The sequence below is a fragment of the Chenopodium quinoa genome, unplaced genomic scaffold (assembly GCF_001683475.1).
Source record: "Chenopodium quinoa cultivar QQ74 unplaced genomic scaffold, ASM168347v1, whole genome shotgun sequence".
Taxonomy (NCBI): Eukaryota; Viridiplantae; Streptophyta; class Magnoliopsida; order Caryophyllales; family Amaranthaceae; genus Chenopodium; species Chenopodium quinoa.
Genome location: NW_018745523.1, coordinates 446,224 through 468,795, shown reverse-complemented (window position 1 = coordinate 468,795; position 22,572 = coordinate 446,224). Strand labels below are relative to the sequence as shown.

General features: G+C 33.4%; 2 protein-coding genes across 2 annotated transcripts; both read right to left on the bottom strand.

The window, feature by feature from the left end:
- Nucleotides 1-3,880: 3,880 nt before the first annotated feature.
- On the bottom strand, nucleotides 3,881-12,175 carry LOC110715338 (calcineurin B-like protein 10). Its single transcript, XM_021893902.1, has 9 exons — nucleotides 11,656-12,175; nucleotides 11,328-11,520; nucleotides 11,150-11,232; nucleotides 6,913-6,972; nucleotides 6,045-6,153; nucleotides 5,875-5,927; nucleotides 5,721-5,801; nucleotides 5,417-5,529; nucleotides 3,881-4,529 (listed from the first exon to the last, which is right to left on the bottom strand). The coding sequence occupies exons 1-9, from the start codon at nucleotides 11,680-11,682 to the stop codon at nucleotides 4,475-4,477; spliced, it is 774 nt and encodes a 257-aa protein (XP_021749594.1). The 5' UTR covers nucleotides 11,683-12,175; the 3' UTR covers nucleotides 3,881-4,474.
- A 2,352-nt stretch (nucleotides 12,176-14,527) lies between these two features.
- LOC110715414 lies at nucleotides 14,528-16,120 on the bottom strand. Its single transcript, XM_021893997.1, has 3 exons — nucleotides 15,955-16,120; nucleotides 15,787-15,910; nucleotides 14,528-15,659 (listed from the first exon to the last, which is right to left on the bottom strand). The coding sequence occupies exons 1-3, from the start codon at nucleotides 16,118-16,120 to the stop codon at nucleotides 14,528-14,530; spliced, it is 1,422 nt and encodes a 473-aa protein (XP_021749689.1).
- Between the last annotated feature and the right edge of the window lie 6,452 nt (nucleotides 16,121-22,572).

Genomic DNA, 22,572 nt, shown 5'->3' with positions numbered 1-22,572 from the left:
TTTGGTCTTTGCTTTTTTGTGCAATGAAATGATGCTTTTTTAAAGTTAAAACTCATAATAATGATTCTCTTTGTAAAAAAACTGAGACTGACCAACATCAATGATGAATATGCCTTCCAACATCTTGGTGATCCCCTTTAGCTAGCCATGAAGCATAACTACCATTATGCTTCATGGTTGAGTGTCTGCCATTGAAGCTGCATCTAATTAGACCCGATTGCTCGGCCGGCTGCCCGCCCGCCCAGCCTTCTTATTATGGATGCAGTAAGGGGATAACAAGCATGCTAAACATACCAATGATTTTACATGTTTACTCATGTCAAGTGTGCAAAATGCTAGATTTTCTTGTCTAGCTTAATAAATATGGGAGAATAATCTTAGTTTTTATGTCTTTTAAACTACAATTTGTATGTTACTATTTCAATTATATTGTCTCCCTTGTTTTTAAGAGCTTGAATTAATTATCATCATCCCTTACAAGTTACAATTTGTCAACTCATGCACCCATCACAATGTTTTTAACCTAACTTATAAATTACGTATCAAAGTGTTATCATAATATTTTTAAAATAAGGTTTTCTAAAAAAATAATAATAATAATAATAATAATAATAATAATCTTAAAACTAAGGGAGGCTAGAGAAACATCATTTTTTGCTACCACTAGCGTACTAAATGTTGAATTAACACATCGTAACTCTTGTAATGTATGTATAACTTTGAATTTATAGAAAATGATGATGGAAATTCTCCACCTCTAATTTAATAGCTTGAGTCTTTAATGACTGACTCTAATAACGTCTGTTTTTGCTTAACTGATACCATTGAGAAATCTTCATTGATGAGTAATTACTAAACATGGCCCTAAATTCTCCATCCATGCATTGTTTTTTTTTTTTTAAATCCAAAAATACTTATACCATTGCCCCTCTCTTTTCTCCTCCCTTCCCCTTCAAACTCCTTACCCCACCCATTTTTGCTTTTCCTCACCATCCAACATCCACCACCTCACACTTGGTGCCATTGAGTGTTGCCACCATCACCAAATACATAATTCCTCATCCTCCTAAATCCGACCTCCACTTAGTTTTAGTAACCTAAAACCGGAGGGCTAGATGAAACTAGCTTGCACTTAGGTGTACACTAATTTTGTGCGCCCTCTAATTATCAATATAATTGTGCTATTTTATGAGCATTGGTGTCTATGTCTGCAATTTCAGTGGAAAAAAGATGTGAAAAAGAGCCACAATAGAAAGTGACAAATGTGCCGTTCAAATTAAGTTCCATTCAAAACAAAATAAAATTGAGTATTATGTTCAACTTGTAGCATCACTACCACCAAAGTATAATTTTTGTGTATAATAAAATAAATTGACTCAACTTCACTTAATATTGTATAGTATCTTGGTAGATATGGATGCGTATAAATGTGGCCCTATAATCAACCACTAAAAATCTAGTAGCTTAGTGATCACCAAAAGCAAAGAAAAAAAATAAAAAAGAGGTTGTCAATGTCATACTCACACACAAACCCCACGGATGTGAAATTTTTTCCAAACGTGTAATGGGGTAAATTGGCGCCAAATTCTCTCATTTCTTTATATTATGAAAAATTAAAAAAATGACGTATGATGTAAAATAAATAATAATAATGATTATGAATGGAAAATCTTTTAATAGTTGAGTTGCTTTCGTTGAACGGTGTGGCATATATGTTGCGGTGCACATGCAAAAGAGAAAATAAAAAAACAGTTCCACCTAAAACTTCAAAAAAATGACCCACAAAAACAAAGTGCAGGATTTTTTGACCCCTTTGGCTAGGACTAAGCTAAAATAGGGCCTACATATAAGTGAACTAAAACTATGACAAGTTTAGCTTGGGATTTTTCTTGGTTGCCAACTAGGAGAGTGATTATGAAAGCTACCAATTTAACTAGTACTAGTCTTGTTCTCATCTTAGGACAATATCTTTGTAAAAATATTTCATAACCCACTTAAGGTTTATTTTCTTAATGATGTCTTGTGCTTTAATGATGATTGTTTCTTATTATTATTCTTGAGTACTATTCTCATTTGCTAACAATAATTAGTGATGTGAGAGTAGTCTTTTTAAGACGCCGTGTTTTATTTTTTAAAAGATTGTACTTATTCAAATTATGTAAGTTAAATTTTTACCTTAAGTATTTGTATTAGACACTTAATCGATTGTTTAAATAAGTAGCATTAAGCTAGGAGCTAATACATGATCCCCAAGATTTAATATATATGTTTTTTTTATTAGAATAAATAGAAGGACTCTATTGAATCGGCATCTCTCACAGGTCAATCCAGTTCAACTTTGCAAGTTAAACTCATTAGGAGTGAAGGGAAAAGATAAGGGAATCCTCACCTCTAAAGAGCCCCTAGTGGAATTTGATCCCATGACCTTAGTCATGAGACACTAGGCTAAGCCTTGCTTGGTCCCCTCGATTCAATATAGTTAGATGGTTTTGTTGAGAATACAAACTAATAATTATGGATGGATTGCCATTCATAATACAAAAGTAGAAGCTTCATAAGTTTCATTAAGCCTGTTTGATAGACAGTGATAAAAATTTCTCTCTACCTTGTAATAGATTATGGATCTATCCTTTGCAATAAAGAAGTAAATTTAAGCACAAGTTTTTTTTTTTCCTATTTGACAGCAGAAGCCTAATTACTATCATTATTACCACCTACCAATGCAAACAAGTCTATTGTGTCATTAACTGAGATAGGAGGACAAGTTTTCATCTTTTCAGGAAACATAGCCTCTAAATATCTGAACCTTGTAGTAGCTTAATTACAGTTTAAGGAGAAAAGGATAATCTTTGCATGTTTTAAGGGTTTGATCCTTAAAAGGTAAAGGCGCATTAGACAAATTTATTATTAACCCTTAATGCAGATAGGTCAACTTTAGGAGGCATATTATAGCATATGAAGGTTATTAATCTGTTAGCGTAGTAAGAGCACTTACCTGCCAAAGCTCATGTTGAAAGCAGTATCAAAGCAGATAAGAGCATCTATCTGTTAGTATGGTTCTTCACCATTCCGATATCCCGATGACGGTGAGAAAAGTTTCACACAATCTGTTAGATTAGCATTCAGTCTAAGAAAATATTGAAGCATAATAGTTGTTCTATCGACAAAACTTGTATAAAAGTGAGGACGATAACAGTGAGCTTCAAGCTATTCTCACTCGTGAAAGTGAAAGTCGAGGTTACAGTATATCAAACATTTTAAAGGAAATTCCTCGGGATTATTATTCTAGAGAAGCAGAAGTTTCCACAGTTCTAGCCTCCCATAAGGATTAAGAATCTGGACAAGTTGTACAGTGAGTATAAAAGCTGATAGGGCGATGACTTCACTAAGCATGAAGAATCACTGAACTCAACATACAGAACTGCAGATTGAGCGCGTTACAGGGAAGAACGAAGAGCACGGAAACAGAAGGGCTAAAGGTTTTACTTCTTTCACTGGAAGTAAAACCTACGAAAATTGCCTCGTCGTATCTTAATTTTCTTAAGAAAATTAACAATTTCACAAGTAAAACTTACACTCAAATCAGTCTCCTTCAGTCCTCTGCTGCTAAATAAAAATGTTGCTTCTTCTTTAGTAAGTTTCAGCTGGATTTCTTACCTAACAAAAACACACACATCCAGAAAAAACTAAAGGGAGCTCCTCGCATAAAAATTTTCGACATCTTTATTACATTAATTTTCCTCAAGAATAATTACAATAAGGGCACATAATATGAGTATTGAAGATGTCTGAAAAATTCTGGCGGAGTGCCTATTTCATATTGGAAATTTTGAATTGCCTGGTATTTTTAGACATTTTGTATCAAGAGAAATAGGGCACTTTGCACTAACACAGCCTTCACAGGTTTCTATTACAGAATTTACAGGTTCAAGATTGCTACCGACAGCACTAACGGCCACGGGTTTATGGTATACAATAAAAAATGACAGCCAATGACAATGAAGATATATGCAAAATTGTAAAGGTAATTCCCGTGTCGATGGAATCCGTCATGTATTTTTCTTCATGGATTCCATTGTAACTCAACACTGCCTTAAAAGTGAGAATGAAATGAAGGAAATTTACGAAACAAATATATTTGGAGGTGGACAAGCATTACAGCTGACATTGACATGAGGCTTTCTTTACAAAATCGTACTTGTATATAGGTTATCATTACCTCCAAATAACTACCAGCTACTAGCTACTGGCCTACCAAACGCGCTGTTAAGACCCACAATTCCCAGGTCGATTAGAGCAGGAATCTTTGCCATTGTGAGATTTGTGACTACCAGAATCATACTTGCATCAGATAAGTAGCCAACTGCTGAATATCGGGATCTTTCGAACCTCAGGCAACATTTAAACCGCCTGGTTTTCTTGGGACTCTTTTCTGTCTTATCTTTTTCCAGAACTACCCATGAGGAAGCATCACTCATTCTTCAACTTCAGTGTTGAAAATAAAACTTGGAAAACATGTGGTAACATCCCTGAACAAAATCACAAAGATGTTAAATTTCTATCAAGTGCGTATTAAGAAGCCATATATTCTTCAAGAAAAAAAATAGAAGCCATTACACCAACTTCTCTTCCCCCCTCACAAAAAAAATAAAAAAAATGAAATCCCAAGGAAAATAACTTTGATATAATCACAGCGTTATTAACTTTTTACTGCTAAAGAGCATTCAAAAACCATGTTATACAATAGATGACAGAGCCATAAGCATAACAAAAGAACTACTATCTAAAAGCATTAAAGAGAAATTGTTGTTGCTCAAAATTACATGGATCAATAGAAGTGGCATCACAAAATCTAATTTGGGTTTCTTATAATAAATTAGCCGTTATACCCTGTATCTCAGCCTCAGAATGTTGATGACAATATCGACCATCAAATTCAGTAGGATCTAATATTCTACATGATTAACATTGTCTACAGAGTAAAATTACTTGATATTAACATTACATTGAGAATAAATTAGTCAATTATCAGATTCAAAATGAAGCCAACAGTTATCATATGCAATGTTATCTTCAGGATGACAAAACCCAAAGACAATGACAGGTTCTTTATTATAATAATTAGTCATTATATTCTGTATCACAACCTCAAATTGTTAAAATATCAACCACCAAATTGAGTAGGATCTTATATTCTACATGGTAAACATTGTCTACAGAGTAAATCCATTTAATAATAACATTACACTGAGAATTAATTAGTCAAATATCAGATTTAATTTGGAGCCAATGGTTATCATAGGGGATATTATCTTCAGGATGATAAACCCGTTGGCAATGATAGGTTCTTGATGAAAAAAAAAGTCCAAAAGAATGGAAGACAGTTCCAGAAAGAGGTAAAAGTGAAGTGGCATACACGAGATAAGGAAGAGTCATGTTCCTCAAGAGGCTAGGATTACGAAGAACATAAGTCTTCCACTCTTCCTTGCAAATTTTACCATCTCTGTCAGCATCAGCCTCAGCAAAAGTCTGAATCACAATAATTTTTTAAGAATAATCAGAGTTTGGTAAATAATATGTAGCTAGAAAAGAAAATACCTAAAATTCAGGATGCTCCAAGTAGATTGAGAGCGTCAAAGTTCAAAACTCAGATACATTTAGATATGTATGTTACAGAAGCAAAAGAAAACACATTAAGATCTACTTCTAAATAAAGTTACCTTGTCAATGATCGACTCTAAAAGATCATCTGATAAATCCAATCCTGATTCAGATAAAATGGCTATCACCATTTGCTTAACCTGAAAGCAGACATGTCTAAGAATTTGCAATTGGAATTGTTAAATGCGAGCATAAATAAGGAATAACACTTACTTCCTCGCGTTCAATAAATCCAGTTTGTCTCAGATCATACAGTCTAAACGCAACTGAAATACATATATAGATATTAGACGAGGAGATGAGGCACAGTGTTAGGTTTTTTTTTAAAAAAAAAAAAAAACATATCTCAGAAGCTGAAACAGGAGGATGGGCCAGACACGTACAGTTAATTTTATCTTCAATAGGCGCATGGGGATGAAATACATTCAATGCGTGAATAAATTCCTCAAAGTCAATGACACCATTCTCCTTTTCATCAAAGAGGTCAAAAACCTGCAAAACCAATGAGGTGATTGATTAGAGCTTGAGTCTTTTATGCAGCTGTACATGACTTCTGCAGATCAGATTGCACCAAAAGGGCCACACCTCCCCTCCCCATTTAGCCTTTAGTAATAATGTAGGTTCTTCTGGTTTAGTCCTTTTTCAGTCCAATCATAAAGTTTAAATTACCTTTATAATGAAATATCTTGATTTAGCTGGCATTTCTAAGAGGTGGGAAGGCCTGGTACCTAATCTCAAATCAACTACTATTCTATTTTATAAGATGAAAAGAAGTTTCAGTCGACAATGTCACATAGTCACATACAGCAAAAATTTGGTAAATTGACTGGTGAAGTCTGTAGGGAGCCATACCCGGGAAACAAAATCAAACCCATGTGCATCTATTGGACTTTGCAACTCCTCCTAAACCAATTTAAGTCAATAAAAATCACAGATCCCAAAGTAATGAAAACCATTACAGTAGGCACTAGGCAGCATTGTACATAATAAAAAACAAGCAACCACACCTTCCTTTAAGTGATTTACTCAGTACTCGAAGAAGCAATTCCTTAGCCAGAGAACTACGTTGAATGTAACAAGATAAAATTCAGAGCTTAGAATTGTTACCAATGCTAACATGTTACACTCATAATTCAAGGCATTTCATTAGAAGCTCATAGCCCTTTCGCCAAGGCATAACTAAACATAAATTGCAGTCAATAAGAAGCTAAATCCAACAATGAATGTGTACATGAGAGATAAATACATTACCCGGTCCACAAAAAGATTTTTGCCAATTTGGCTTCTGAAAAGTGCTAGTTGAAGTTCCTCCTGCATATCAATTAATAAACCAATTAGAACCAATCAGGGGTAGCTACGGCAGAAAAGATATCGTTAAGCTTATGTACTGTCTGCAACAAATATGAAACGGAAGTCAGATATAACTTATAGAACATTTACAAAACACAATGCTTCGATTAAAGCCACCAAAGTAACCATTGTCAATCTGAAGAAGGATTTTGCCACAGCAAGGAAAAGAGCCCCAATAAATGGAAAGAGAAACTTTACAAATTGGGAGACAGATCTATGCAATGCAAAGTCAAGAATACAATAAGGATAAATTACACTAACTGATAAATGTTACAATTATATATTTATTTTTTTACTTTTTTTTTTTTTTTTTTTTTTTTTTGGGGGGGGGGGGGGGGGGCTCAGACCAACATAATCACATCCACCTTGATCTCATTCAAAGAACGACAACAGTCACAAGCTCGAAGCTCTTAAGACAATGACATAAAGTCGTTTCCCACATGTATTGCTCTATCCAACTGCCTTGAATCTATTCTGTCTAAAACAAACTCAAAAGAAAAGTAAAACAAAGTGTTGTCTCTAGACAACTCATCTATGACTATGCTATTATAGTTGTTGGCACTTATAATGCCATGAAAGGATAAAGGAGGGAAAGATTTGGTACAGGCGCACAGCCTATGAATGAGTAGCCTGATCTTTTGCCAAAGAAACCGTTAAAAAGGTTAGGGTTTCTAACCAATTGGATGATCTGACTAGGACAGCAGACAGCTTCCCAATAGGTATTTGTTTTATATATAAAAAGCCACAATCAAGCCTCTTTTGTTATAAACACATCATTGTTTACAGCTTATAATTAATGGCTGACAATAAGATGCTTTGAGAAGGCAGAAAGGGACTGAAACATATACTCCCTATCATTAGTCAGCTTGTAATACTCAAGTTACAATTTCTTTATTTTTTTTTTATCCCAAGTGCTTAAAGAGAAAGTTACAAATCTTTTCTAGAGCCTGATTCATGCGGGAGAATTTTAAAAAGATTCATAATATGGGATTGTCAGATACTGGCATACTGCTGAATGCTTCATAGCACAATCCAAGTTCAGATTTTCAAGGGTTCACAACTAAAGTGAGATGAAGGTCAGTGAACCAGTTCAAATCTGAACATACAGCAGACTAATTATTTTGGATGATATAACTTACTCTTAAGCCATGCCTGGAATGAGAAAAATTTATCAAGGGGTGATAAGATCTAAAACGAAGAGGTGATGGTAATCGAAGGAAATAGCAGCCATTGCAGAACTAATCCTCATCTAGTGGTAGTCTACTACCCAAAGTAAGGGATGGATCATTCAAGGGTAACTTTTCATTTTCTCTCCCTCCTCTATGAGCACTCAATAGTAAATACTAACAATCACCACTACTTCCACTCACTGTAACCTCTTTATTTAACTTCTATAAACCACTTAATTGAATTCCCTCATTCCAAATTTTCAAGTATAATTGATAATATAACTACTTAGATCCAAAATGCTTCTAGATATAGTGATCAACTTAATTGAAGCTATGTAAACTATGAATATATAGAGGATATTAAATACAGTGGGGTATCCATCATAAAAAAGAGAGATAATCAAGTTTGGCTGGTTACCTCCGCCTAAAAGGCAAGCAACCAACCCTTCCCTTCTCCCCTCCCCAACACACACACAAACACTGAAACAAAAACAAAAAGGACCTAGCTCAATAGACTAACAGAGTTTCCAAGAACTTTATACTTTACCCATACTTCAGTATCACAGTTGATGCTAAAAAATTTATAAACATAGACAACTAGAGGCAAAATGCCAAGGAGAGAGATAGAAACACTGAGTCTGACCTAGATTCTTCCTATGCACACCACTGGAAAGGATGACTGTGAAAAAGAGAAAGGAGAAGCACCTTTGAATCATCTTTATTGTACATAGATCAATCTTTGCAACTTCCACAACCTCCACCAGCCCATACACTCATTTACCTGATCATCTCTACTGTCCTCAATGCCTCCAAACCTCCATCAATTTTCTCATATCCACTACACCCATATCCTCCACCTCTTTATCCAACTACTTAGCATTTTAACCAACCCTCCCTGGCTAACAGATGGCTCAAATAGTCAATGCTATGAACTAACAAAATATTGAGTGTTTGTACACAGATACAAAGTCGAACTTATTCTATCCAATGCAATCTAGAAACCATATATTCATGAAAAGCAAGCAATTTGTAGCAAATGGTGGGCGTGAATATGACATGTATTTTGGCAAAGAAATGAAGGGCTCTCTCCTTTTGCAAGGAACCTTTCCATCTGGCATGGACTGTTACCTTGTTGGACGCATCAAGTATGGAGTTCTTAGCCAGCATGGTAGCGAGTCTTCTGGTCAGCTTGAGCCACTCTAATGGCAACAAAAAATTAATTGTTCCCAATAATTAGGCAAAAAACTTATAATCAGCAGTCTAATTTCTAGCAACATCTTGTTACGAGTAAAATTTTTACATTACTATTAGTTACGTCTAGGATTTTCCTTAAACTGGTCCCAAAATTATTATGATGGGATATAAGTAATATTTTTTTGGACCTGTGGATGCCAACTATTTAAGTTGGTTTATATCTTGAGAGGAGGTACCCAAGGCTTGAATCAAATCCCATTCAGTCATTTACATCACTTCTCTTTATGGCAATCTTTACGCCCAAAAAAATGCCTTGGACATGACGTAGGTGAGAAAATCTATATCCAAAATATTTTATGGCATTAGAGCCACCACATGGAACTATTAAACCTTTATTAAGGATTATTGTTGGCCTTGAGGGTAGCATAATCATCTCCTAGTATAATATACTACTTTATGATAGTCAAGCATACCTATCCTAAATATATATGAGAATCCAATTTTTCATGAACATAACAGATAATGAGGTTAACAACCATTTCTTGCAGGATGAGATTCAGACTAGCAACAACACTCCTACATGTATCCAAGCAGCCAACAAACATTTCAGCTAAGCAATGGGATAATTTTCTTGTATTCGTTTAGTATTTTCCTCAAATTGTTTTAAGGTGTGTGTACACCCTTTAGGAAACTATTTACTAAAACATTCTATACACACATTATGCCATTGAAAGGAAAGCAATAGGCATATTCTTTACCTAAACATTTTACTCCCTCCGTTCTTCTTTTTTTCCTTTTTATCTTCTTACTTTCCTAAACATTTTACTCCCTCCGTTCATTTTTTGGTCTTCCTACTTTTGCTTTATTCCATTTATGATCCACTTTTATCCCTCCTGAGTCCTTACTCTACCACATAGTCCACATCATACTCCATAATTACAATTTTCTCTTTTCTACCCAAAAAGTCAAATAAGATACTTTGTATTCTAATAAGTTAAGATAATATAATATAAAATTTAATGAGTTCTAATAAGAACATTTTATATAAGGCTTAATACGATTTAATAGATAAGATAATAATATATAAGATATGATAGGATAATAATTATAAGATAAATATTAATAAGTTAGATATTATCAGGGCTAAGTTCATGACTAATGTTGCAAGTTTAAAATTTATAGTCATTTTATACTCAGCCAAAAAAAGGGGCTTAAACGAACTCTCAGGGTTTGATCCCGCGTCATCAAGCCTCTACAAGTATAACTTTGACCGCGGCACCATCTTTGTTGTTATGATTCACTATGCACAAAAATATGTACTTGGACAAAAAAAAAATTAAGTGGGGAGAGAGATGTCCACCCTTGTCCCATGGCTCCGCCAGTGCTAATAAGATAAGTGAAATTAAGGTGAAGAGAACACTACCTAATTCTTGCTAAAGTATGTAAGAAGATGAAAGAAAAGTATTTCAAGCACAGTTTACATCATACACCTAGTGCAATCTAACTTCAAAAGGTCACAAATGCCCGACTTGCGAAATAATATAAACCAAATTACTTATTCAGTGTCAAAACATGTCAGCCACTCAGCCACCTGATTACATGTGAGCCACTTGTGCAATGAAACGCACAAGAACAATCCAAAGCAATTTTCCAGATCCCAAAGAAACACGCAAGAACAACAAACGCCAGATATGTTGACAATATATTTAATAAAATCATTTACGGTACTAAATGGAGTAATAAATTATTAAAAAGTGTATTTAAGAATACAATACCTTATGAATTAAGCCATCATCAATGATTGTACTACTCAATTTTTTGAATAACTCGAATAATGCCTCAATTTCATTCACCGTAACTGCATTTAAGTGATTTAACCTCAAAATCAAATTCGAAAACTAGGTCAATCAAAAATTAGATTAAATGAAAATTCATAGAATTCCGAAAACGTACAAAGAGATTCACGAGCAAGGCGAACAAAGTCGGTGTGAATTTGCTTAAATTTCTTCTTCTTTTGATTTCGCGGATTATCCAAATCATCCAATTCGAAGCAATGAGAAACTGCGAAAGCAAGCGTCTCAATGATTGCGATAAACGGCAGTAAAACAGCGCATAATCTCTCTCCAATCGTCAATGAGCTCGAATACTGCAAAAAAACCGCAAGAAATCAAGCAACTTATTAGCTGAATTTTCCAGAATAATAATAATAATAATAACAATAATAATAATAATAATAATAATTGAAGATAGAAAACTGCAATTCATCAAGATATGGTATTACTGATGAATTATTGTTGGAAAGAGGCATTGTAAAATGGAGAAATTCATGAGATTTGAAGAGAGAGAAAATTTAGGAAGAAGATTTTCTACTTCTTTGATGTTTTGATGATTTTCTCTCTCTTATATTGATGTAGCTTGTTGTTTGATGAAGAAGAGGGAGGGAAGAAAGAACGAAACGTTAAAACTTCAAATGATGATTATTATTGACTGGATAAAATAATCTAATTTTGGATAAGTAGAAGTTGCTAAGGGAAACTTTGAAGGAGAACCTCTTAATAATGACATTTTTTTTTTTTTTGAAAGCGGTTAAGAGCGAGCATTTTATTAAAATATATATAGAGCAATCTCGGCAATGAGGAAAAAAATGGTTTTCTCATTCTCTTTCTACCCACTTTCTCTCACTAAAATTTTCAGTTTTCTCATGAGGAAATTTGGTGAGGAAAATTTATCCCACCAATGATAAAAAAAAAATGTCCTCACCACTCTCTCTCTTACTTATTTCAATACCCCATCAACATTTTCTTTCTCCTACAAATCATCATATTCATATAATAAAAGAATAGCAAGCAAGTAAAAAAAATTAAATAAGTAGCAAATGGTGATGGGGCCCACTTACTACTGTACATCTCATTTTTTCCACATGGCATGACGAAAATTGGGAGTGCATCTAGGCCCATAGGGCCTATGTATTTGGCATACACATAGGAAGGCAATTTGGGGTTCGGTGGTACATTTTCTCTCTCTTTATGGTACAGTGGTACATTTTTGTGTACTATTTATGCATGTACTCCCTCCGTTAATTTTTATTTGCAACTTTTGCCATTTTAGTCCGCTAAAAATTATTTGCAACTTTCTAATTTATTTCCATTTTTGGTAAACAAAAACCCTAAAAATTACTATTTTACCCTTACTTAAATTTTGTGATTTTTTTAATTCTACCCCTAATTAACCCTAATCCCACATTACATACAAAACATCTAAATTAACCTAATCTAATTACTCCCTCCATTTATTTCCCCCAATCCAATCCCAACAACCACATTCCCAACCACCAACATTTAATTGAAAAAACATTGGGATTATTTCTGGCTTCTCAAGTCTTCTTAAGAACCCTAGATCTGATTCTTCGACTTTCACTCTCCTTCGCCTCTGTAATTTTCTCCATTGTTCCTCCTGAAATCTGAGTTTTCGTCCTCTCAACTTCCAAAAAAAAGAGCCCCCCACCACCATGGTTAACCTATCTCCACTTCGCGACGCTTATATCGCCACCGATGACGAGGGCGAGGCAAACTTGATAAAAACCCTGATGACAGGTATCGCCGAAGGATCTCCTTTTCCTCGTGAGTTATACGCGTTTGAGGAGGCCCTGAATTACTGTTCTCCGACCACATACAAGGCCTTGGGCCAAGTTCTTGAAAGCGTAGACGATGATGAGCGTCGCAAGACCGGTGAGGGTCAAGGAGATTCACGGGGGAAACAAGCGCTAGACTGCACTGGGGTTTCTGTAGATCCAGTGTGCGACAGTGCTGAGGGGAGTGTTATGCCCAAAACTAAGCCCAGATCTAACAATCCAAGGCCACCACGCAAGATTCGGCCTAAAAGGAAGGCAGCTTGGGTGGCTTTGAGTCGTATTCGGGGGTTGCCTGACAAGGAGGTCATTATCCTGACTTCTGATGACGAGGCTGACCAAGGTGACGACGGTGAAGTGGTTGGCCCTCTTATGAGGAATCACTCTGCGAGGCGGATGAACCTTAGGGTTCAACCCTCCAAGTGACCCTAGTGTAACGCTTTCTAACCCTTCCTGTGTTAATTTTTTTTAAAAAAAAAGAGTCCCTATTTTTTGATTTTTTCGATATACTGTTGATTAGCTTTGTTAATTGGTTGGTGTTGTAGGATTCTGTGACTATATTTGGATGCATGTTGGCTTAGTTGGTTTTGTATGCGTAGATCTGGATTGATGTTGGATGGTTGCCTGTTTTTGATTGCATGCTCTTTTGTCATGTTTGTTGTTCCGGAATTTGTTGGCTAGATAGCCTGTTTGTTATTGGCTGGTCAGTTGGATGCTTGGCTATGTCTGCTGTTCTGGACTATGTTGCATGTATGCATGTGTTGGAGTATATTTTAGCATGGATGGTTGCCTGTTTTTGATTGCCTGCTCTTTTGTCATGTTTGTTGTTCCGGAATTTGTTGGCTAGATAGCCTGTTTGTTATTGGCTGGTCAGTTGGATGCTTGGCTATGTCTGCTGTTCTGGACTATGTTGCATGTATGCATGTGTTGGAGTATATTTTAGCAGCTGTTGGATTGTTGGAAAATGGCATATGGGTGTTTGATTGATGAATGATGAGGCTAATGTGTCTGTACATTTTTTAAAGGTGCCTTGGTCATACCTTGAAGTCTTCTCAATGATCAATTAAGTAGAGAACACATGACAGTCCCTTATGTGGTAGCATGACTTGTATTCAGTCCCCTAAGTGTCTGTGTTGTGTACTCTGTCAAAATCCAAATGAGGAAGGGACTCTATTGACCTTCCCAACCCACAAGTGTTTTGCTCCAATGATGTGCTTTATGCTGTTATTGTTGAGGTAACCTTGTGGTTGGTGGTTTATTGAAACATGGAAAAAAAAAAAAAACTTCTGATGGATTGAGTGCCCACTTAACATCAGACTCTTAACCATTTCTATTCCATTGAACATGTGGTTACAAAAGTACTTGACATTAGACTGCCTAACATGATTCATCACTGTAATCAACAAAATACACCTAACCACCTAATACCAGAATAAAAAATAGAACATAAAACAAAATTACCATACCAACTGTAAGTGGTTATGTGTGGCAGTCCATGTGTCTCTACTTTGATGTGATGAGTCCCTCAGTCTGCATCTACCTCAAATTCTTCTGTTCCTTGTTCAGTCCCCTCATTTACTGGCCTAAACATAGTGTCTAGGTACTCCACTGCCTCCAAAACAAGTTCCTTCTGCACTGGTACATTATTTGGCAACTCTCCAAGGTTTTCGAGTTTTTTCTTGTTAATGTGGGGTAATTTGTACTTATTCCCACCTTGTACCTTAAGGATCTCAATCATGCACTTTTGCAAAGACAACCAAATGTACTTATTGACTTGAGGATTGAATGCCTCATAAGATTCTTGCACATTTGTAACTAACTCATCTAGGTTGCTAGGAAAAGACTGATATTGCAATGATTGAATTGACCTAAACAACCCTAAGTCAAGCACATTCAAATCTGGTGATTGTGGTGGTTGGAAAACAAATTGAATGTTAAATCCATGACCTGTTGTTGCTGCCATAAACTCTGCATCAGTAGAAACTTGGTGTGGCCTTGCATTGTCCCATTGGATTACAATATTTTTTGGCTGACTGTCAGGCCACTTTGAAATAATTGCTGGAATGACATTGGCCACCAACATGTCTCTGATGACCTCTCTGTTTACATTTTGTATTGCTTTTGTTTCCCATGTTCCTGCTACTCTGTTTTTACTTGACTTCTTGGCTAGTTGTTTGACTGTGAATGGGAATATTTCATATTTCCCATCATGAAGTAGTCCCCCATCTGTGTCATACAATGGCTTCCCAATTAAGCCCATAAACATTGCTTTGAGCTTGAATCTTGTGGACTGTATAGGCCTATAAGGATCTTCCTCACTAGGTAGGAGGTAAAACCTCCTCTTGTCAGGGTTCAGATAGAACCATTTCTCATCCATGTGTATCACATTGTTCATTTCAACAAATGTTGGGTCCCCATTACTTGTAACTGGATTTATGTGTGACAAAATCCATTTCATTCTTGCTACCTTGTGGTCGGATGTCAGGTCTAGCTTGTTGATACTTGTGTGTGTTCTTAACCTTCCCTTTTTCTTCAAATTGTGAAGTGTCACATGGGAGATCTTTAATGCTACTGCATAGCTCCTTTCTGTCTGCCTTAAATGTAAAGGCACTGATTGTAGGAAGTCATCAGAAAATTCCTTTGGCTTTCTGCCTACTCTGCCAAATTTTTTGCCCCTGACATCAATCAAACTGCCCTATGCCATTTGTTTCTTTATGTCTGCAAAAATTCTTGTGATGCTTGATTTGTGCACATTGTAATTAACTGCCAAATGCTTTAAGTGACCTCTTGGTAAGTTGCCTTGATGCATGTTGACCAACATTGAATCCACTATTTCTCTTCTTTGTTTCATGGTGAGCTGCTTTCTTTGTCTCTGTTGAGTCCCCTAGTGAATGGCTTGTTCCATTTCCTGGAAACCACCCTCAGCTTGTGTGTGTTCAGTGTTTTGCTGGCCTTGGTCTTCTCCTTCTGTGTCTTGCATCATATCATCTTCAGAGTTGTAGTAATCCATGCCTAAATCTTGCAAATTTTCTGCGTATTCGTAGTACAATTCTGCCTCTTGTTCTTCTGTCAAAATTTGATCCACATCGAAGTACGTCGCTTCAAATGAGTCTGCCATGGTTGTCTGACCTTGTTTGTTTCCTTAGATTCAGCTGATTGATGTCACGGTGGCTGCTGTGTTTTTTAGAACAAGATGAAGGAAGAAGGAGCTGCAGCTGCCTATGAAGGTGTTTGGGTCTTAGTCGGGTAGTATTAACTTAATTGTAGGAATTTTTTTGGTATATAATGGGCTAACTTAATTGTATTAACTTAATTATCTTTTGGAGGAACAATGTTTATGTTTTGGGTGAACAAGAAACCATTAAATGCTGTTTGAATGGAGAGGCTGTATTTAATTGCCTCTGTAATATGAAATGCAGTGCTTATATAGGTCTGCAGATTTCAAACATTACAGTGTTTTGTACTGTAGTTTAAAATTTCAGCAAATTTTTGGTGGGAAATGAAATTTCTCCAAATTTCAGCCCACAACAAAATTTCAACGAAATTTGGGGGGGAAATACAATCCCTCCAAAAGTTGTACAGGTTTTCCCACTACTTTTCTTAGTGGTGGGCCAAACCTTTCTCTCTCCAAACACTTTAATCACATTCAATTAACTCCACTAATATTTGCCCCTTAACTTTTGCCTCGTGAACCGCGATTCCCCTTAAAGTTGCAAATAAAAATTAACGGAGGGAGTATAATGTACCATCAAAGTATAAGTTGTCTGAATAATACTTTTTGTGTACTATTATGCATGTAGTGGTACTTTTTGCCATCATATTTTCCGCCAATTCTTTTTCTCAGATTCCCATTATTTACATGCAAAACGCCAATACTTCTACGAAAACTGGGGATAATCTGATTTCCTCATTATTGTAATGCTGGTGAGGAAAATTTCCCTCATTATTTTTTCCTCATGAGGAAAAATTTGCTCATTGTTGAGAGTGCTCTAAGCTCTGCTAAGGTAGCTAGTAATACCTTGCGGATAAGTACCAATACAAACATGTTTCGTATTACTTCCCGTCTCTCATCTAGCCACTATATGAGCGACGGTATTACTCTTAATAAATTAAATATAAAATACTCTGTATGTTGTTAAATAGCTATTAGTATAAAATTTTATAATATAATTTTTTTTTAATAATTTTAACTAATATTTACTATGAATAATCAAATAAGGACAAATTAGTGTATCGGCATGACTATGTCAATTTATCTAGGAGAGAGGGAGTATGAGTTTGATGAGAAAGCATCTTATGTGATTAGAATTCTAAACCATATGTGTAACATGTGTTAATCTGGTTTGAGCTACGGAGTATTCGATAGGTTTTCTTGGTAGTGGAGTTAAAGACTTAAAGGTAAGAGAATCTGATCCGGGTATTAGGTCAAAAAAAAAAGGTAAAAAAAAAAATGATCTGAAAAATTTCATGTTTGTCCCCCACCAAACACATTAGTAAATGTTAAAATTAAATAAAGTTCGAGGGTTAATATCATGTAAATACAAGATGTTACGAAGTATTTTCTCTGTTTTTTAAGTGATACACTTAGATTTCGCTAGGAGTTTTTTTTGGAGAAACATATAAAGTGTTTAGATAGTACGGAGTAGTTTGTTAGAGAATTAAATATTACAGTAAGATGTAAGATGAAAGAAATAATAAAAAAATGTAAAAGTGGAGATCGTGTCACTTAAAAAACGTAGATTGGTGGAAAATATGTCACTTAACAAATGGAGGGGGTATATGTAATATTGTAAGTGTAATAAAATAAGCAATAAAATATGATGTAGATTAGTTGGTTAATCATTAATGCTCATAGTTAATTCAAATGAGAGTTGGCTTTAGGTTATACATACTCTTTTAATAAAGTGAAGTAAATATAAATAAATTTTATTTCTAACATGTCTATCATTACTTCCTAGTTCCTACTTGTATGAAGCAGAGCATAATTAACCGTCCGAGTTGAACTTGATTAAAGAAATATATGTGTATTATTTAAGCCAATCAATACACAAGGAATTACTTCATTAAACCTCAATTGAATATTTAACAAACTTTGACTTTTAGCATAATTTTAAATACTAATATAATAATTTGCTACACCGTATTATACTTTGTACAAAATATAGATATTATTAAGTAATATGTTGGATTAATCTTTAATATATATTATTAGAATACCAAAAATTTGTTGCATAATTGTTATTAATATAATTAAAGATATACCTATAAAAAAAATACTTAGTATATAATTAAAGATATTGGTGTTCAAAATTTTGATTAAAATCAAAGCGGGCTAGACATTTAGCAATGAAGAGAATATCTTTTATCAATCTTCTAATTAGATTATTAAGCTATCAAAAACTGTAAGAGGCTCCATCGACCATCATTTGCTAATTACTATAGAATTAAGAAATACGAAGTATTTAAAAAGAATCCCAAATCATTGACAATCACTAACGTGACCTTTATTTACTTAATGACTCGGATTCCTTCATTGAAATTATTCATTGCAATAATAATGAATTATAAGTTTGACTAGTGCAATAAATATTCTTATCGCAAACTTATACTTCATCGCAATAAGTAATTATTGCAAGGATTGACTAGTGTTTTGGAATAAAAACAATTTTCTCGGATGAGGTTCATTTCTATTATGAGCCGTGAGACTTATGCATTCGAGCTTTATATTTACCTTTTCTCTTACGCCCACTTATTTTATCTTAAAATTCTTCTAAAAATAGCAGTCAAACAATAATTGATTTAGAGCAAAAATAAATAAAACAAAAATGGAGAGTACATAAACTAAACTAACATGATTACTTTGTATTTGAATATCCAAGAGGTAATCTCTTCCAAAAAAAACAAATATATGTCGATTAATATCTTTAATGATATGGAAGTAAATTTATTGATTATTTTTCTTATCAAAATAAAATGTTCATCTACTCTCAAACCCGTGGAATGTGGGTGATAAATTGTTAACTCACTTAGGCCCTGTTCATTTCACCTTAAAATAATAATATTCAGTAAAAATAATTTCAGTTCAGTAAAAATAAGTTCATTTCAGTAAAAATAAGTACAGTTCAGCAAAAATAATTTCAGTTCAATAAAGATAATTAACTTTAAAGAAAAAATATAATAGAGAATCAGTAAAAATAATTTCAGTTTAGCAAAAATAATTTAAGTTCAACAAAATTAATTTCAGTTCAGTAAAAAATAATTTCAATTCAGCAAAAATAAGGTGAAGTGAACGGGGCCTTATTTAACTAAAGTCTTAAACTGATGCATTAGAATTCCGTTTACATCAATATCTTTTGTAGCGACTAGCTTTTCATGAATAGAATTTAAATCATAATATGTTCCACTTTATAAATTAATATTACCTCCTTATACATAAGAAAAACACATCTTCATTAATCATTAATTAACATTGGAACAAAAATTTCACCAATTTGGACGAAAAAACTTTCACCAAGTTCTTTATCATTATTCCACTATAACCTCAAAATTTTAAATCTTATTGAATTATTAATATTACTAATTTTCAACACAGATCCTTATATGTGGCTGGTCACACGGTGTGGTTAGACATCATGGGAGGTTACTCACTTAGTGTTATAAGGGTGTTACTCGGTCAGTGTTATAGGGGGATGCTCGGTCAGTATAATAGGAGTTACTTTGTTTTTTACAAGCCGTGATGTGGCCAGCCATACATTGTGGGAAAAACTTTTACTACCACAAAAGTCATTAATTTAAACATAAGTTCATTAGTCTACCACTCAATACAAAATGACATGATTTTGTCCAACAAAATCCTAGAGTCCTAGTTTCCCCCATCACCTCCTCATCATTTCGTTTCAAACTTCAAAGAAAAGTCTAAAATCAAACGACCCAACATATACTTCCTCCGTCTCACAATATAGTTTCTGTTTTTCTATTTTAGAGACCTAAAATATTGTTTCTGTTTACACCATTATATCCTTATTTATTAAACTTTATTCATTGAACTTCCTAATTTACCCTTAAATTATCCACTTGCATTGTACTTTTTTTTTCACTTTCTTTCTCTAACTTTTGTCTATATTGTAATTTTCACTTTTTCCCCCTTAAATTATCCACTTGCCTTTTCTTTTGTCTAGTTTTTTTTCCACTTTTAATGTAATTTTTCCACTTCTCCTCCCATTTCTTAAATACCGTGAAAAAAACACAGTAGGAACTTATGGGACGGAGGGAGTAGTTTCCTTGGGCAAAGGCTACAAATAAACTTGGTTTATGTGGGCCAAACATAAACCAATGATGTGGCAGCCTATGATAGGTGTTTGCTTTGGGGTACAAAAAAAAAAAAAACTATTTTATAATATTTCATTCAAATTTCAAATCATATTTCAGACCGAATTTCAAATCTGATATCTATTTCAAGACACAATTAATGTACCCAAATTCCCAACCACCCTATTATCTCTCCTCTCATTTTTTTTGGCTAAATTTTTTTTGTCTAGTTTTTCTCTCTCCTCTCTCTTCTAATGTTCTTCATGTTCTTCGTATTCATTCATGATTTTTTTTTCCAGATTTTTTCTATATTTAATTTTTTTATATAATATTTCATGAATCAAACTTTGTTTATGTGTTTAATTAATAAATAATTCCCCTCTAATTTTTTCCAGATAAAATTTTTTGTGGTCCGATTTTTTCTCACTTCTCTCCCTTCTAATGTTTTTTTTTATGTTCTTGAATTGCGAGTATTTTTTTTCTTCAGATTTGTTTTATAATTTTTTTTATGCATATAATGTTTCACGAATGAAACATAGTTTAACCATCTAATTAGTGAAAAATTTTCCTCTCATTTTTTTTTTGGCTGAAATTTTTGTGGTCTAATTTTTTCTCTTTTCTAATATAATGTTCTTCATGTTCTTCTATATTTACTGTAAAAAAATTTTCTTCATCTTTTGTTTAGAAATTTGTTTCTTTTTTCAGGAATTGATATGAATGTATAATGTTTCGTTGTACAATTTTTTTTAATTATTTGTTCTTTATCCTTATTGTTTCAAATTTGTTTTGTGAATTTATTTATTTATTTTTATTTGTATGAATCTTATGTTCAAAACTGGGGAAAAAAAAGAATGTAAATTTTTTTTCCAGATTATTCATATATTAGCTTCGATCATTTTATTGATTTTCAGATGATTAAATTGGTTTGAAGACAAATTCTGTTGTATTTTCATCCCATTTTAATCGAATTGTATTGTATCATGTGAATGGAAATATCGTTATTTCCAATGTTCTTTAGTTTTCCCAAATTTTAACATCAAAGTATAAAATTTCTTCAAGTTAGATTATTGATTAGTAACAGAAGTTGGGCACTGTATTATTCACAATGGAAACACATTAGACTCCTTGAATTATCTCGGTGACAGATTAATAAGAAATTAATATTCACTTTTAGAACCAAACATCCAGCTTTCCAATCCAAGAAACGTTTTGAGTCAATTAAATGATAATTAAAATAATTGTGATTAAAAGAAAGGGAAAAAAAAGCCAAGTCTTAAAAATAAAATGGGTTGTAACTATTGTGAGTTTGTAATATAATTAGTAACAACAATTATTTAAATAGTATTCAAGAACTATATTACAGTAACAACAATTATCTAAATAGTATTCAGAACTTATATTATATTTTTTAAATATGGTCGTGTATACTATACAAATATAAAGTATCATAATGTTAACATGGTGAATAATGTGCAATTTTAATATTGATATGTTTTAAAACTCTTACTTACTTTGCATTTTTAAATAAGTTTCGAAAATTTCCTTACAATTTCCAAAATTTTAAGTTTTATTATTAAATTGTTTATAACTTTTACTTATTTTGCATTTCAAATCTTTTTTTGACAAAATGATATATTTATTAGTAACCTATAACTATTATTTGTACTCCATATTTATTTTATTTTAACCCTTCACTATTTTATTATAGTCCATCAACTCAAGTGCTATCATTAGTATTAGGTGTTGTTTCAAGCAAACATTAAGTATTTCAATAATTATAACTTTATTTGAAATGATTATTTTTGCATAATCTCACTTTTTGGTAAAACAATTGATCGAGTGTTAGTATTTGTATATTACAATATTATATTATTGTTATGCCTATTAATAATCAATTACTATTTAATATTAATATTAAGGAGCGTATATTCACTTTCTGGTAAAAGAATTGATCGATATTTAGCAGTTGTATTATTATAAAGGAGTATCATTTTATTTTTAAAAATAACAATCGATCCAGAGTTAGTAATTTAGTATGTGTGTATACTACAAGTTTAATAATTTTTGTGCTTTGGAGTAATCGATTATCTAATAGTAAGAAATAAGATCATATTAGTATTGCAAACAATAATGGATGAATGATTAATTGAATATAGTTACTAATAATCTCCTTATTAAAACGAAGAGTAGTTAGAAATCTCCTTACAAGAATAAACAAAGATTCAAAATTTTAAGTTTTATTATTAATATATTTTAAAAAAA